Source organism: Mus pahari, chromosome 3 (assembly GCF_900095145.1).
Source record: "Mus pahari chromosome 3, PAHARI_EIJ_v1.1, whole genome shotgun sequence".
Lineage (NCBI taxonomy): Eukaryota > Metazoa > Chordata > Mammalia > Rodentia > Muridae > Mus > Mus pahari.
This window is the reverse complement of record NC_034592.1, coordinates 36,665,583-36,681,140: the sequence shown is the minus strand read 5'-3', so window position 1 is coordinate 36,681,140 and position 15,558 is coordinate 36,665,583. Positions and strand designations below refer to the sequence as shown.

Here is a 15,558-nt window from a genome sequence, read left to right as displayed (position 1 = left end):
CACAATCTGGAAGAGTCCTCCAAGCTCAGATACTCACCCTGAGGGCACCACTTGTCTTCTGCCCATCGATTGCAGTTATAATTATCCCCTGCATTTTCGCAAGTAAAACACTTGAAACTGTTTGGGAATGGTGTGGCTTTAAAAAAAAAAAAAAATGAAGTAAAGTCACAAAAGGACAAAATTTCCGACATCAAAAACACAAAGTTAGCAACTTTATTAGATGAAACAAAACATGCAAGACACCTTCCTCTTCGGAATGCCTGTGTCCCGAAATGAAATGGCTCCAGAAGCTATTTTGAAAGATCCATGGTATGATTCTATTAGTATCTAGTCTTCAGAAATAAGAGGGGTTGAGACAGTAGGCAAGGATGGAAGTGGTATTTGAGATTATACAACATATACATACATAGACACAAATACATATACGCATATACGTGTGGAGGAGCTAGACAGACACATGTTCTTTGGAACATCCTGAAGAATACAGAAAATCAAAAGTGAAGAACAGCAATGACATACACCTCACGTGCAGCCAGGATGAAGACAGCCCTCACCCTGGCTGTGCATCACCAGCACCAGTAAAGCATTTTAAAAGAGAAGAGGAGAAAGGAGAAGAAAAGCATCTCCCCCTGGGGATTACTATTTGACTACGACATTAATGACAAAACTTTGGTGCACTATTAATTGTGCATAAAGCGATAATGAAGACCCAGGTCACGCTCTCTTCCCAATTTCAAACCTTCTGATGAGTTTTCATAAAGTGTTAATGTCCATTTGGAAGAATGGGTGTATTATTTATGCAGGAAATTTCCAAAGCCAATTATCTCTGATGGAGAAATCGACAAAGATCTCTGAACTCCCTCTGCCACACCATGTAAGACTGCCGCAGGAGGCCAACCCATTCTAAAGAAGAGAGCAGCTTCCCATCCCTGTACTCTCAGCCCAGCGGTGGCCGGGCATGTCTCTGTCACTCTAGGTAAAACCAACCATTCTAGAAAGGTGTGGTAGACGGCAGGGGGACACCAAATGAATACAGAATGAGGAGACCACAGCCCCTACTTACGATCAAGAGGGGGCCTCACATTGTAGAAGTTGATGTTCTTCGCAAACACCCAGTTCTCTGAGACGATCAAGATCTGAAGGATGGTGACAGCTAGAATGTGGCAGAGGAGCAGCATTCTGGCCACCCTGACTGGGCAGGTCAAAGTCGCGTGTCTGTCGTGAAAACACAGGCTGGATCAGATCATTTGTTTTTAATACATCAACGAGAGTTATGTCCTGCATCTGCTCGGAAAGCTCAATTATTCCTCCTGTCAAAAAGGGTCAGAGCCACAGATATCATTCAGATCAATGTTAAGTAATTACTGCCTTCTACTGGCCTGATAAAGTTTCAGTAGGCCACTCAGTACTCCTCTCTGTCCAGGAACACAAGCTTCTGCCACTGGCCTAGCTACACCAGGTTCCTCCTTTGTCTGGGGATAGCTAGTCAATGCTCTACTTAATGATGGGATTTTTTTTCTTTCTTTCTTCAATCAACCCTGGTTCCTGGTTTATTTACCTGGGGTCTTTAAACTACTTTTTTTTCTGAAATCCTTTCTCTGGGTAAACAGAAGTATGTGATCAAGTTTGTAACTCCATCAAATCCTAAGAGAATTCACGAAAAGAAAGCTAGTGGGGCGAATCGTGAGTTAGTCCCAGGAAAGTGTGGACTCCAGTCTGTGCCGAGCCTGGAGCTTAGTGACGCAGAATAGAGAAGGGAGCAGCACTTGAGGTGCCAGCTCCACCTCCACCTGTCACACTAGGTGCAAGGACATACCACCAGGATGCTCCAGAGGAAGCCATAAAAGTTAAGTGCTACAAACAATATAATGATACTCCTGGTCCACAAACATTATTGACGGTGTTCATAAGGGGTCGAAACTCAAAGGAATGACAGATGTGCACACGGTGCTGAGTAAAGGACTTGACCTTTGGGGACCCCACAGAACCCGTAGCCTCTACCCTTTGAAGCCAGCCTCCTGGGAGTAGCGAAATCTGCAGTCTCATCCCTGAGAGGTTGCTGGCCAGGGAAAGGTGAGTGTGGGCTGCCAAAGACGATGGGCAGACTTGGAGTCCAAAGGTTTGGGTGCTGGGTCTGCTGTTTATTAGCTTCCTGACCTTGGGCAAGCTCTTTAAACTCTATTAACCTCAATTTCCTCATCTGTAAAATGGCTTAATAATACCCACACTACCCACACATTTGGATAATTGTGAACATCAAATACAGTTTCAGATAGGATCACATAGCCTTGTGTGAATAAAACAGACATAAAAAAGAGTTCTGTGGAAACGCTAGAGTTCAATAGAATCAGCCGGACTCATTTTCTTCTTGCTGAGTCAACTATCTCAGTGGCTTAGGGAAATTTTCAAAGAACAGTGGTTTGATATCCACATATTCAAGCATCCTGGTTCTTTCACATTAACTTTTTGAAACCAAGGTACTAGTGTAGGGGCTCCAGAATTTTACTTCTCTTGTGTCTTTCGAATGTAAATAACACGTAAGCAAGGGTTGAACAGAGTACCAAACAAAATGTAGTGACGACGACCTTTTTCCCTGCAGAGGACCTTAGTGAAGACAAAACTGGGTCAATAAGGATGTAGTCAGTGAAAGAAAGCACACTGGTTTGGAATTTTTAAGGATACAACAAGGAAAAAAAAAAACAACAACAAAGCTAATTCTGTTTTGCCTATTCACACATCCAAAGTGGTCCATCTCAGAGCTACAATGAATCCATAGTCAAAGGTTAGAACCCAGCATCCCAAGAGAGAGACTCTTTATAATGGGGAGATGAGTTCTTTCTCCCTCAAACCCCGGAATGATTGTGCTCCAACAGCAATCCACCTTGTCTGTTTAAGATGTGCAGCCTCCTAAGATCGTGGACTTCAGATGCCCGTTGTCTATACTCAGATTCTCTTTCAACACTGAAGCCGTGGGACTTTCTGAAGCTTCCCAAGTCCAGCTTCCTTCGTTGTAGTATAGTCATAAGAAAGAGCAGTTTTGACGTGAGGTTTCCATGACCTCATGCCTAGGAAGGCAGAGGCTAAGTGCTGAGCCACAGTTGAAGCTATGCTCGTCGAATGCTTTCTATTGGGTGGTAAAGAGCATTGGCTCACATCCATGTTCCAGAGCCAACCCTTGTGATGCCTGACTCAAGTTCATTAACCTCTCAATAACACAGATTTTGAGCTATGAAATGGGAGCAGTAATGTTTCCTTGTAGATGTATAGGAATAAAATTGGCTAAAGCACATACAACATTTGAATTATTTAGTTAGTTACGTGCCTGGATTTTGGCTAATTCTTGTAAGCACTTACTGTGTGGTAAAAAAAAAAGCTCCCAGTTTAAAATTACAACTCAAAATCCCTCGTTTTCCTAAAGTAATTGCCCGTTGAAATCAAAGCTTATTCATTCATTCTACGTGTCATTATTGACATCCTCTATGGGTCACACATTGTTATTATTGACTTCCCAGCAATGCCCTTTCTTTCATGAAAACTGCATTTTTGAGGGAAAGGGCAACACAAGGGAGTGCGTAATTTCAAATTATACAGTTATAAATGCCATAAAGGCAAAGCAATAAGGTGATACCTTAGTAGGAGGGGAAGGGCTATCTCACATATGACTGAGTAAGCAACATTTGAGCAGATGAATTAAATGGAGATAAAACACAAGCTAAATCCAAACTCTAGAGAAAAGCAACCTAGATCCTAAGGAGGAAACACATGGTTCAGTGGGTAAGAGCACATACTTGCTGCACATGAGGGCATGAGTTCAGATCCACATGAAAAGTCAGGCACATCACAAGTACCAGCTATACCCACATGCGTGCCTGTAACCTGGTGTTGTGTAAGTGGAGCTAGAATGACTGACTGGGCTTGCTAGCTGTTGGTCTAGCTCCTGGTCTCTCGTGGACAAGAAATGAAGAATGATATAGTAGGACACCAATTCCCTTATCTGGCTTCTGCATCACGCACAGGCATGAGCATCCATGCACACATAGGCATGAGCATCTATGCATATACCTCATATACATCCATACACACACACACACACACAAAATAAACTAACAAAAACCTAAAAGAACAAGTGTAAGCATAAGACTTGCTTTTTGGGTTCTCCATGCTCTAAAGCAGGACTGTAGAAGCTGGTTTATTAGCATTGTGTAACTGGGGAAACTGAGTCTCAGAGGCAGGAGACTGCCATTGATATAGTAAATTGCCCTTCAAAATTTTCCAGCTGGTACCTTTTCAATATTAGTGATATACAAAACAGAGAGGGTTTGAGTTCCATAGAGCTGTATCTACATAGCCTAAATATATTTTCATTCCTACTTCAAAGAGAAACAGCAATATTCTCCAAAACTGAAAAGGTTTGCCTGTCAAATGAGGAACAAACTAAATAAATGTGACTTCTCTTTCCTGAGCAGGTTATATAATGTATTACCCTACACTGTCTCCTGAACAACAGTGTCTATATCTGTTTTCCGAATACAGGCTTGTGTTACCACTACTGTTTTATTTTTCATAAGCAGATGACATTAGGGTAGTGAACAAGTAAATGGTTAAACGGAGTTTCCTGGGTTGCTGTACATTGAGGATCATTGCACAGAGCCGCTAAAACAAAATACATCTGTGCAGACATCGCTGAGCAGGCACTCCGTGCAGTCTCTGACACAGGCAAGGTTATAGGGGAGTTTGTATTTTGTTCCCTGGAGGCGGTGCGGTCTATAATATGTGTTAGAATAAACCAGGCTATTTTCTCCATGGCCATTGCACAAACTAATGTTGCTTCTTCATGCAGGATGAGGGGTAACCCATGAGATTCCCAACGTAATTGGTAAAACTGTGTGTGTGTGTGTGTGTGTGTGTGTGTGTGTGTGTGATATCTTGCTGGGTGGAGGAGCTCAAACGGTTCTGAGAGCCACATAATGGTGAAAAATGCAGCGTGCTGCTTCAGAATATAGCTCTGATGATTTTGCTTCCTGCGAACATGTTCTTTTTATTCTGACACTAAGACAAAAGTTCCACTGTACATAGTGGGATATATGTTTACAACCCTCACACTCAGCGGAAGCTCCAAATGTCTTTCTCCAAGAGAGCTTGCGAGTCTCATCCACTTTCCCCGGAGACAGGCTTGGGCAGAAACCCCGCGGGTACCGTGCTGTCTTCCCTGGGCTTTGAGTCCCTTCTTTAGAAGATACATGAACTTGTTCCAGAATGCAAACAGTTCCTTTGCCAGGAGAGGGGGGAGTTTTCTTCGAGGCACATTTGTAAAGCTACAGGAAGCAACTCTCAGGCATTCCAGAGAATGGCAGGTAGCCAGATTGGTAAGTTAAGGAACCCCCTCCTGAGACTGGCCCATACCTGCCCCAAAGAAGAGATTTGATTCATGGGAGGGCATGTGGCTCAGAAGCAGGACAACTTCCCAGGTCCCGGTACGGTACCCTTAACGTGCCACCATCTGAAAAGCTGGTGGGGACCTTGAGAAGCAACATATAGCTGACAGCCTTTGCCGCAGTAAAAAGACACACATTAAAAAAAAAAAATTCCCTTGATGTATGCTCAGCACACACCACATTGTCAGTAAATATGTTCTGGAACAGAACCAACATCATTATCTCTGACCTGGACAGAGCGCCTTTCGTAGAGAGTCAAACAAAGGCACGAAGGAGCTGGCAGGGCATCCGAGGCTGTTAAATGATAGACTCCCAAGAGAAACCCAAAGACCAAAGTGCAACAGTCAATAACTGCATTCCTCACTCAATTCCTAATGCCCGAGTCAGCCAGCACGAGAGTACCTTCAGCTGCTAATGAAATAATGAACGGGTAATTGAAGGGAAGCAGCCCATCTAAGTCCAACATGCTCGTCAACACTCACATCCACGCCTCCCGGCATGCACCACGCACTCTGCAGTCAGCCACTCTGACTCAACACTCTTAATGAGCCGGTTTCCCTTGTGAAGGTCAAATGGAAATCCAAAAAGGGTGCTGAAATTTGGCTGGGAAAGACTGGAATAGGTGAAAACGCTGCTCTGGAAAGGGGACATTTTGCCAGAAGGAAACGTCACTGGTCATAGCCAGAGTAGCGTATGGGTTGCTTCTATCTGGGAAACCAAGGTGGTGAAAAGAGACATCCATGGTCCTATAACATTCTGGAAGAATGTCATGAGATGTGCATTATACCCATTTCCTTGAAGAGGAGCTGAAGGCTAGGTGCCTTGCCTCGCCTGCACTTAGGAGTCCGAGTCAGTTTCCAGGGTTTGATGGTTTGCTCTCTAATGGGAACAGATCATCACAAGGCTAAGAAGTATTGTTCCCATTAATAATAAGGAAAGTGGGCTTACAACTGTGCTGGTAACTTAGGTTGTGGTATGAATTGAGAGTAACTATTAGTATATAAAGTACTTTTTATTTAACCTCAAGAAACTTAAGCTCCAAATTCACCCACTTCTCCCTCCCTTCCATTCCTATACACACCATTATCAGCAGACTAAAGATCAGATCAAGAGATACAATTGTACAAGCTTATTCCATATTTGCCCTGAGTGTAACAATGTTGAGGTCTGGGAACTAATGTCTTAAGAGGACTCAGAAATTCCTCCTATTGCAACCAAGTGAGAGAGTGAAAAACTGCACTACCGTGTCCCCCCCCCCCACTTCTAATAAAGTATGATACTGACAGAGGTAGATTAATGAAGAATTCCAGTCATGCATTAAGACTCAGAAATGTAATATGGCATTCCCATAATATTCTAGATTCCCATTACACTGCTTTTTAAAAAATACAAACAGAAAAGTTTTTGCCAAATGTAAGATCAGAATCTCACAGAAGGGACATTTCTAAACATAAAACTGGAAGTTTGGTGATTCCAAAAAAGTAATTCTTTATCTGGTGTATGTAACCAGGTTCGTAATGATGCCTAAAACAGAGCTAATGATAAATTAATTTCATTATGCAAATCAGTTTAAATCTAAGTGTGCGAATACATGGCCAGTAAGTATGAAACTCAGATACTTTCTAATTTTAAAGTATGATATGAAAGAGAGAGAGAGAGAGAGAGAGAGAGAGAGAGAGAGAGAGAGAGAGAGAGAGTGTGTTAATGTATACATGTATTTATGGGGTTACTTGATTGCTTAAACAGGGCTGTAAGTGCATACCTACAACTCTGATTAAGAGAGTGGATTACCAATGAGCCTAGTTTACTTTTCTGCTGCAGTGATAAACACCATGAACATAAAGAACCTGGGGAAGAAAGGGTTTACTACATCTTAAACTTCCAGGTGGCAGTTCATCGGTGAGGGAAGCCAAGTCAGGAACTGAAGCGGAGGAGCAATACTTACTGACTTGGTCTTCATGGCTTGTTCAGCTGCTTTTATATACCATTCAGGCCCACCTGCCCAGAGGCACCACCCACTCACAGTGGGCTGGAGTCTCCCACATCAATTATTAATCCAGAAAAGGCTCCACAGGCTTGTCTACAGGCTAACCTGATGGAGGCATTTTTTTTTTTTCCAGTTGATCCTGGCTTGTGTCAAGTTGACAAATGAAGCAAACAGTGCACCAATAATCTCACTGTTTACAGCACCCACAATTGTTCATGGGGAGAACAGTAAGAACCCAAGTGGTACTACACACTGTCCTGAGGTTTTATATCACTAGCCATTGTTTACAAAGCTCCTACGAGCTCAGTTTCGTTCTCAAGTCGCCACCTGAAAAATATACTATACACGCAAGGGACAAGTCTGTAGATCTTCTGGAATGAGAGGGCATTTAAAAACCAACAGCAAACTGCATGCTCTGGCAAAAGAATATTGTGCTGACTTTTGCATAGTCACAAAATCCAGAACAGATTATTCAAAGAACTCTCTGGAAGCTGACAAGCTTATAAAAGCAGTCCTAAGGAAAAAAAATTCTGTATCTTGCATATCTAGCAAAGTTACGGTGTGTCACTTGCACTATAAATCGTCACTATTACTACTCGGAGCAGAAGGAAATGTACATACATAAAGATATATATGTGCATAATTTTGTATTCCCAGAGGAAACTGAAAAATTATGTACATTAAATAGCGTTTTAATTGCAACATGAAAAACGATATTTAACGGCTGGTAACAGTTTGCAGTCCCACAAGGGTAAAGTCAAGTGAAGTTGCTGCCTGGTGTAATGGGGAAAAATTGGCCTTTGGAGGCATCAGGCCTAGGCAGAAATTCTGACTGTCACCTCTATTGCCTCCCACTCAATTGCTCTGAGTCTCGGTTTCCTATAAAATAGAAATATCACATATTCATTTTGCAAAGTTTAGGGAATTAAAGAAAAATTAAAATTAAAATGTTGCCGCTCTGTCCATTTACCAAATCAATTAGAAGGCTAAATGTAGAGAACTATCATTCACAGTGAGTTGTAGAACTGGCCAATATCAGTATTGTTGCTCAGGAGCTGATGAGGTAGGACTCGAACTCAATATGTATGTTTTCAATTCTCAAATTCTATAATTATCTGAACATATATGAAAGCAGGATTTAACACCTTTGAAAACTAGAACAACCAATTTCCAGATGTCTTTGGACTGAAACATTCCATCTCCTAGGGAAACTCCTTAAGACAGAAAGTAACTCAAAATAGATTTCGGAAGTCCCTGAAATTGATCAGATTCACTAGGCCCCTCCCTCCCAAGAGTGAAAAATAAAGACTGCTTGAGAATTACTCTCAGGCAAGCCAAGCTGCCCTGGAGAAGCAGGACCATATGAGCTATCGGAGGCTTAGGCCATCTGAGCTTCCTGAAAAGGACACTCTCCACCTGACGAGCTGCCTTCACTATGTGTAGCATGCTCCAGGTTCCCAGCCTTGTGAGCTGTCATCCATTCTGGCAGGCTTTGGTGATGCTGATGTGTCTGAGTCATTTCTCTACCTAGAAGTAATCTCACACCCATATTCCTGTAAGTAACCTCAATAAAACTCATTAGTTTGCCATGCTCCCTGTTGGGGTGAGTAGACATATGTCGCATCTCCCCAGGAAAAGGCTTGTCATTCAAGCCTTCAGAGGCTCTTATAGCAATTGCCTTAAGAAGCCATAAACTCTGGGCTGTCACCTTGTTGTGCCCAGATTGTAAAAACCCCAAAGAGACCACCAGGAATCACAACCCGCTGTAATCGCATGAGGTCTTTATTCAAGCTCGAGCTTGAGCCACCAACCTTCCTGATGGAACAGGAAAGAGAGTGAGCTCCAGGTCTAAGTGAAGGGGGTAAGTGGGGGCTTCTAAGCCTTGGCATTACATGAGAGGGTAAAGGAATGTAGTCCTTCAAACCTGATAACGTGTGTTCAGACAGCAGGGCAGAACCACGCAGCTGGAAAGGGACTTTCCTGACTTGCGCTATCAGAAACTGGTATAATTTTACAAAGTGGTCATAGCTGTCTATGAACACTTAGTTGTCTCTTTTTCATAGTCCAAGAGTGGGCTTTGATCATTTTAAGGATATTGGGCTCTGCTTCCTTCAAGGGCAGGAGCCATCTGCACTGGGAAATGCTTAACCATCAAAGGGGCTGTTGTTGGCTTAGGTATGGTGTTTTCTGTCTGTTCTTAAGGCTGGAGGGAAATGGGAGAAGGATAATAGCAATAAACCAGGGGTGCCAGGCTGGGCCCTCTCCAAAGGCCAGAGGCACCTGTGAAGGGAGGAGGGAAGGAACATTAACTTCTCCAGCCCTTCACGGCAAGGAAGTGCAGAGGCAGGCTCCCTGTGTCTCTTCAACCTAGCATTTCATATTTCAGATGTGTGTCACACTTCCCATCTTACTTGGAAGGCTCAGTTCAAATATTTCTCATTCACAAAACCTTTACGTCTGTTCTAGCTCAGACAGTGGTTTCTAGCTAAAAAAAAAAAAAAAAAAAAAAATACTGTAGCTTATTTGTAAGCTACAAGGCTAACACTGACCTTGGTGGCTTAGGAGATGGCTTGGTGGGTAAATTGCTTGCTGGACAAGCATGAGGGCCTGACCTCAGAGCCACAGCACTCAGGTAAAAGTTGGGTGTAGTGGTGTGTATCTATAACCATGGCACGTGGGAAAGGAGCAAAGATGGGATTCTTGGAAGTTTCTAAACAGTGAGCTCTGGGTACAGGGTGAGACCTTACCTCAAAAACTGTGATGGAGAGTAATCAAGGAAGATGTTTTACCATATGCATGCATTTAAACACTTGTGTATGCATACACACACACACACACACACACAGAGAGAGAGAGAGAGAGAGAGAGAGAGAGAGAGAGAGAGAGAGAGAGAGAGAGAGAGAACTATCTTCAGAACTGGACAGAGCAAGTTCCAATCCTTGCTTGGAAATATGCTTAAGGTCTATCTCTAAGAGATTTAGACATTACAGACAAGGCACTACCAATTGAAAGTATTTTATTTTTTCTTTGCTACAAACAGACTTTTCATTTCCATGGTGAATATTTATTTAAGTGACTAAGCTTTCACTCAATCAGCTTCCCACATGGAGGCTATGAGAACTCTAGTTTCAGCAACTAAAGACTTACCCAACAGGGCCTAAGCCATTGGTGCATGCTTCAATGCATACATTCCCTAAACACACTGTAGCAACATGATGTTCCCTTGCTGGCAGAGTGTTGTGAAGAGGAAAGGACCTCTTTTACTCTCTGTTTGGCCCTCAAGACCCACCAACCTCCATTTCTCCCTACCCTGATCTGTGCTGCAAAGGCAAGCATGCCTTCCCCATGGCTCAGGTTTGGTTTGGCCAACAGCAAGTGCTCATGGATAGCCAGGTGGTCAGAAAGTCAGGCTGGGCATCTGTTTCTGTGACTACCGCCACTATGTCCCGTAGTGTCTATCAGAGTCATGCCACACCCAGTACATCTTAGATGCTGGTAATCATTTTCCCTTGTCCTCAGGGCCTGAGTTAAGATGGAAATGATTCTTCTCTGCTGCTAACTCTGGAGCCTGTTATTCTGCTAATGGCTTCCTAGCCCCTGTGAATTGCACCTTGTTAACTTTCTGAAGTAACACCAATTGATTATGCTACCTGGTTCCTTCCAGAACTTCAGCTGAATCTTGAACATCGGAAAAGACCCACTGTGGACATCACTGCTCTTTAATGTAGCAGAGTGACCACAGGAAAGCTATAGTGCATAAAGTCTTGTTACCAGCAAAGAGGAGAACCAGTTACATTCTCTGAATTATGAGGAACCAACAACTGGATAAGGTAGCAAATCAATCAGTGAGAAAATGAAAACACCACTGAGTTCTGTATCAGAAGATAAATGTAGATGAATATTTTCATAAGCTCATTCAAATATTGCAACCTCAACAAGACTTGGTGACCCCTAATCCTACCGTCATAAAGTATAGCATCAAAAGGCTGAGAGAGGTGAGCAATGTCATACGAAAGACCTTAGAATATGAACACGGGATGTTACTAACATAGTGTTCCCTCTCACTGAACTATAATATGCATATATGTGTATGTAGTTATACACATCTTCATGGAAACAAGTCTATTTGAATGTTAACCAATTTGTGGACTACTGAAACTTCGATTAATTGAACTATGTTCTGCTCTATAGTTTCTGTCCTAAGACATTCAATTTTTAAAAAAAAAAAAAGTAACATTGGATTTTCACTTGACATTGGGTTTCTCTCTTAAATTAAGAACCTCTCTCTTTAAATTAATAACCTATCTGTAATTGTTCAGATCTTAAATGTCCAAAGGCTCATGGGAGGAGGACCCCCAATATAATAATGCTCAGTGGTCAGAGTTTGGGAAAGTCGTATCCTGAGGGTTCTGCCCTCATGACTGGCTTAGTCCACTGATGAATTCACACCTCAATGGACACTTGGGAGATCTTGGAAGCTGAGGGGGGGGTGGGCCATACTTGAAGACAGTGCACCCTTGAGTTCCGTCTTTGGGTTCACGTCTTGTCTCTGTCCACTTTTTTTTCCTCCTCTCTGCGCTCTGTTTTGCTTTGTTGTTGTTGTCGGATTTTTGTTTTGTTTTGTTGTCTGTTTGCTTTTTAGCTATTATGAGGTCAGAAGCTCTGCTGCTCACCATGATATCCTGCCTCATCATGGTGCAGAAGCAACATATCTACTCCAAAGTCACCAAACAAAATAAATCCTTTCTCGTTGAAGTTGACAAGTGGTATTTTGCCACACTGAGAATCTGAGAAGCACGCTTTCTCACTCTTCTGATGTCCCTTCACCTTCCACATCCCAGGCCTTTCTACCTCACCCCACCCCCAGACAATGTTCTTAGAAGATGTATTTGCCCAAATAAAGGGAATCCCTTTACTGCGTGTCCTTGTTTACTTGAACTCACCTTCCTTACCCAAGTCTCCCTCCTCCTCTTCTATACCAATTTCTGGACCATAAAATTCCTTGTTGGCAGCCAGAGTGTTCTTTGCTTATGCTTAAAAGAGTCCCTTCCACTTTGTGCTTAAAACAAAGCACACCAAGAATATATTTTTACAAACAGTGGCATGCAACAGAGTCCAAAAGAAGGATTCTTCTTATTCCTTTTCTGTGAATGAAGTGTGAGTGGGCGCAAACATTGTCCTCACTGAAGGTATGTAAAGATAAGACTGGCTGTGGGATCTATCGCAGGACTCATTCAGAAGGTAAGAGGACTGAGGTCACACACCAGTGACCTGGACTGCTTAGTGTGGTACGCCAGAGGCGGAGCCCACGCAATCCACGCCGAGCTCACAGCCACCAATGGATAAAAACAAGTCCAAGTGTGTGTAGTCGCAGCTCCTGGTAGCTGTCTTTCATAATGGCTAGAGCCTCTCTGGCAGAGAGCACTGGCCCTGAACTTCAGAGCTAACTTCCACCCACCTCTGAAGTCGCATGACTGATCGCTATAGGACAAACAGTCAGGGAACACAGTTAACTGTGTCCTTTTGATTACCTTGCAATGCTTAGTCCCTTGACACCAAAGTAGAGTAGTTTCCATTTACCCTTTAGCATGTAGGCTTGGGCAGCGGGAGATTATCTCAACGCAAAGGCCTTGAGGTCTCGAATTAGCACATTCGCTCTACAACATGATTCATCCCTGGAGAACTTTCCCATCTGAAATTAATTAACTCTCCACACAGGGCTGTGAGGTAAGCATGATGTGGTCATCGCCAAGGTGTAAGGAGAAATTAGAGCTGAGGAGGTCACAGGTTGTGCCAAAGTTATTAGGGAATTGTGTCATCATACAGGAATCCGGCTCAGTCTCTCGGCCCACTCTAGGATCTAGACCAATTGACCACATTTTGCCTGTTTATTCCTTACTGAACTTTGTTAAAGGTACAGGCAGATAGGAGCAGTTCAATGAAAGACCGTGTTCCAAACCTTAGTGCCATGTCTACCCTAACTCAACAGCAGTATTCACACACCCAGATCTTCTTCAGGAAGATGTGTAACTGGATAGATTTGGTCCTGTCCTTTGGGAATAAGGCTAAGAATGACATATCTTCACCCAGCTTCCCAGGAAGCACACAGTAAGGCTCACTCTCATGTCTTCAGAGCCACTGGTGCACAGACAGCCTTAGGGCCAGGGTCACTAGGTGCTGAGTCAGCAAACTGCTCAAAACAGCAACACAACGGCAGGGCCTTCTTGACATACTTGACTAGGGCCCTTCTCTGCTGCACTCTTGGGTCTCCAGTTCAACCCCACAGCCCGGCATACTGCAAACACTCCAGCTCTCTACTGTCAGCCTTTCAGGTTCTGCAGAAGGAGACCCAGGGTAGGCTAGTGACCAAGAGAAGCCAGAGTCAACCTCCAAGTTAACCCTTTCTCTCTTGATTCTTCATCGTCCTCTGCCTGCTCCAAGTCCCCAGCCTTCTACAATCACTATTTCCTAGTCTATTGCTACAGAGCAGAGAAACTTTTCCTACTAGTGATTCCATGTTGCCTGAGAAATGTTTATGCATTTCAGGTCTCTATAGAGCTAACCCGGACTTGTTGCAGGTCAGAACAAATTTCGTTTTAAAGCAACTCTTTGACATACATATTATTGTACTAATTAAGATGAGAATATATTTGCACACTAATTAGATAGATAAACTTGCTTATTTTTACATGAATAATTAAATTTTGGGCTGATGAGATAGTCTTGTGGCTAAAGGTGCCTGCTGCCAAGACTGACGACCTGAGTTCAGTCTCCAGGGCAAATGTGGTAGAAGAAAAGAGCTGTTTTCTGACCTCTCAATGTATGTGGCCTGTTGTGGGAGCGCCTCCCTCCATAAAATAAATATCAAAATAAAAAATGTAAAGGATTAAATTGTGGCTGACTGTTTGATTCTGTAGGACACAGAGGGTCTCCTACACTTTGCAGAGTTGACTGACATTGATTTATAGTGGTCAGTGCTGAGAATGCCACTTTGTATTAATGTGCTGTACAAAATGCAAACACAATGTTTACGGCCATTTTAGAAATTGTTGGAAATTCTGCCCTCATCCCAAGCGAACATTTTTATGATCTTATCATAGTCACAACATTTTTTAGGATTTTTATCATTTTATGCCACATCAGCAACACAATTTGCAAGTTTTAAAATCAAACATTTTAATGCGATACAACCCAAAGATACACTGATACCATGATGCATATGTGGTGAGAAATGAAGGGAGGAAAATATTAAAATTCCTTGTTTTCCATAATTAAAGCATGTTTTTATAAGAGCAGAAAACTTTGTGTTGATGGTAAAAATAAAATAAAATAAAACAACAACAACAACAAAACCCACTCACAACATAGCATAGTTGCAATCTAGCTCATTTCTCAGGCAGGCATACCTCACTGATGTCATAGAGAATGCAGGCATGCACAGTACAAGGCATGCCTCAGAACCAAGGTAACAGTAAACTGCATGGGAGACCCAGCCCAGCCCAGCAGAGACACCCCCAACCTGGAAGAACTTACTTTTGCTCTTGAGTTAATTTGAGGTCCTTGCACATTCAAAATCGGTCACCCACTCCTGCCAAAGTTTTGTGACTCTACTATTGAGACCCACAGTTCAAGAAGCTGTTCAGTATAGTTTGCTTTACTGGTCCTTTCCGTGGGGAGCACACTCTCACACACCTCAGCCCCCAATCCTACATTGTCAGTTTCTAAGGAACTGCATTATTATCATTATTTTCTGCCACCTTTATACAGTGTGGATTGAATAGGGACTTATCACTCCCTTTAAATAGTAGTGCCAATAATCATTAAACTACTCTACCAGTTCAGTAATCTAAAGAGGACAAAAACTGTAAATAAACAGCCAAGAAGGACAGAAGAGAAAGTCCAAACAAAAACAAATCAAAACAAAGCATCAATTATACTGGCAAGTTAAGATGAACTTGAAAAAGTTAAGTTGTGAGAACAGAATGGGAGAAAACAATAAAGCTGGATCCATACCCTGTGTTATAGGCAGAATTCAATGCTGTAAAATTCCAGAAAACTTGGCATAATAATGTCATAAAAAGTATGTTCTTTTAAAAATCCTTGGGGGGAAAGGGTGGACTAGAGAAGAGTCACAGC

General features: G+C 42.6%; 1 protein-coding gene across 2 annotated transcripts in view; it reads right to left on the bottom strand.

Annotated features, from left to right (window-relative positions):
* Window positions 1-15,558, bottom strand: part of Lypd6b (LY6/PLAUR domain containing 6B) — a 159,945-nt gene that overhangs the window by 4,908 nt on the left and 139,479 nt on the right. For both annotated transcript variants that reach the window (XM_021195008.2, XM_029536771.1), the window contains 2 exons: window positions 1,064-1,215; window positions 38-136 (listed from right to left, as the gene is read on the bottom strand). In XM_021195008.2, coding sequence (XP_021050667.1) covers window positions 38-136; window positions 1,064-1,178 — 214 coding nt within the window. In that variant the 5' untranslated portion in view covers window positions 1,179-1,215. The remainder of the gene's footprint in view (window positions 1-37; window positions 137-1,063; window positions 1,216-15,558) is intronic.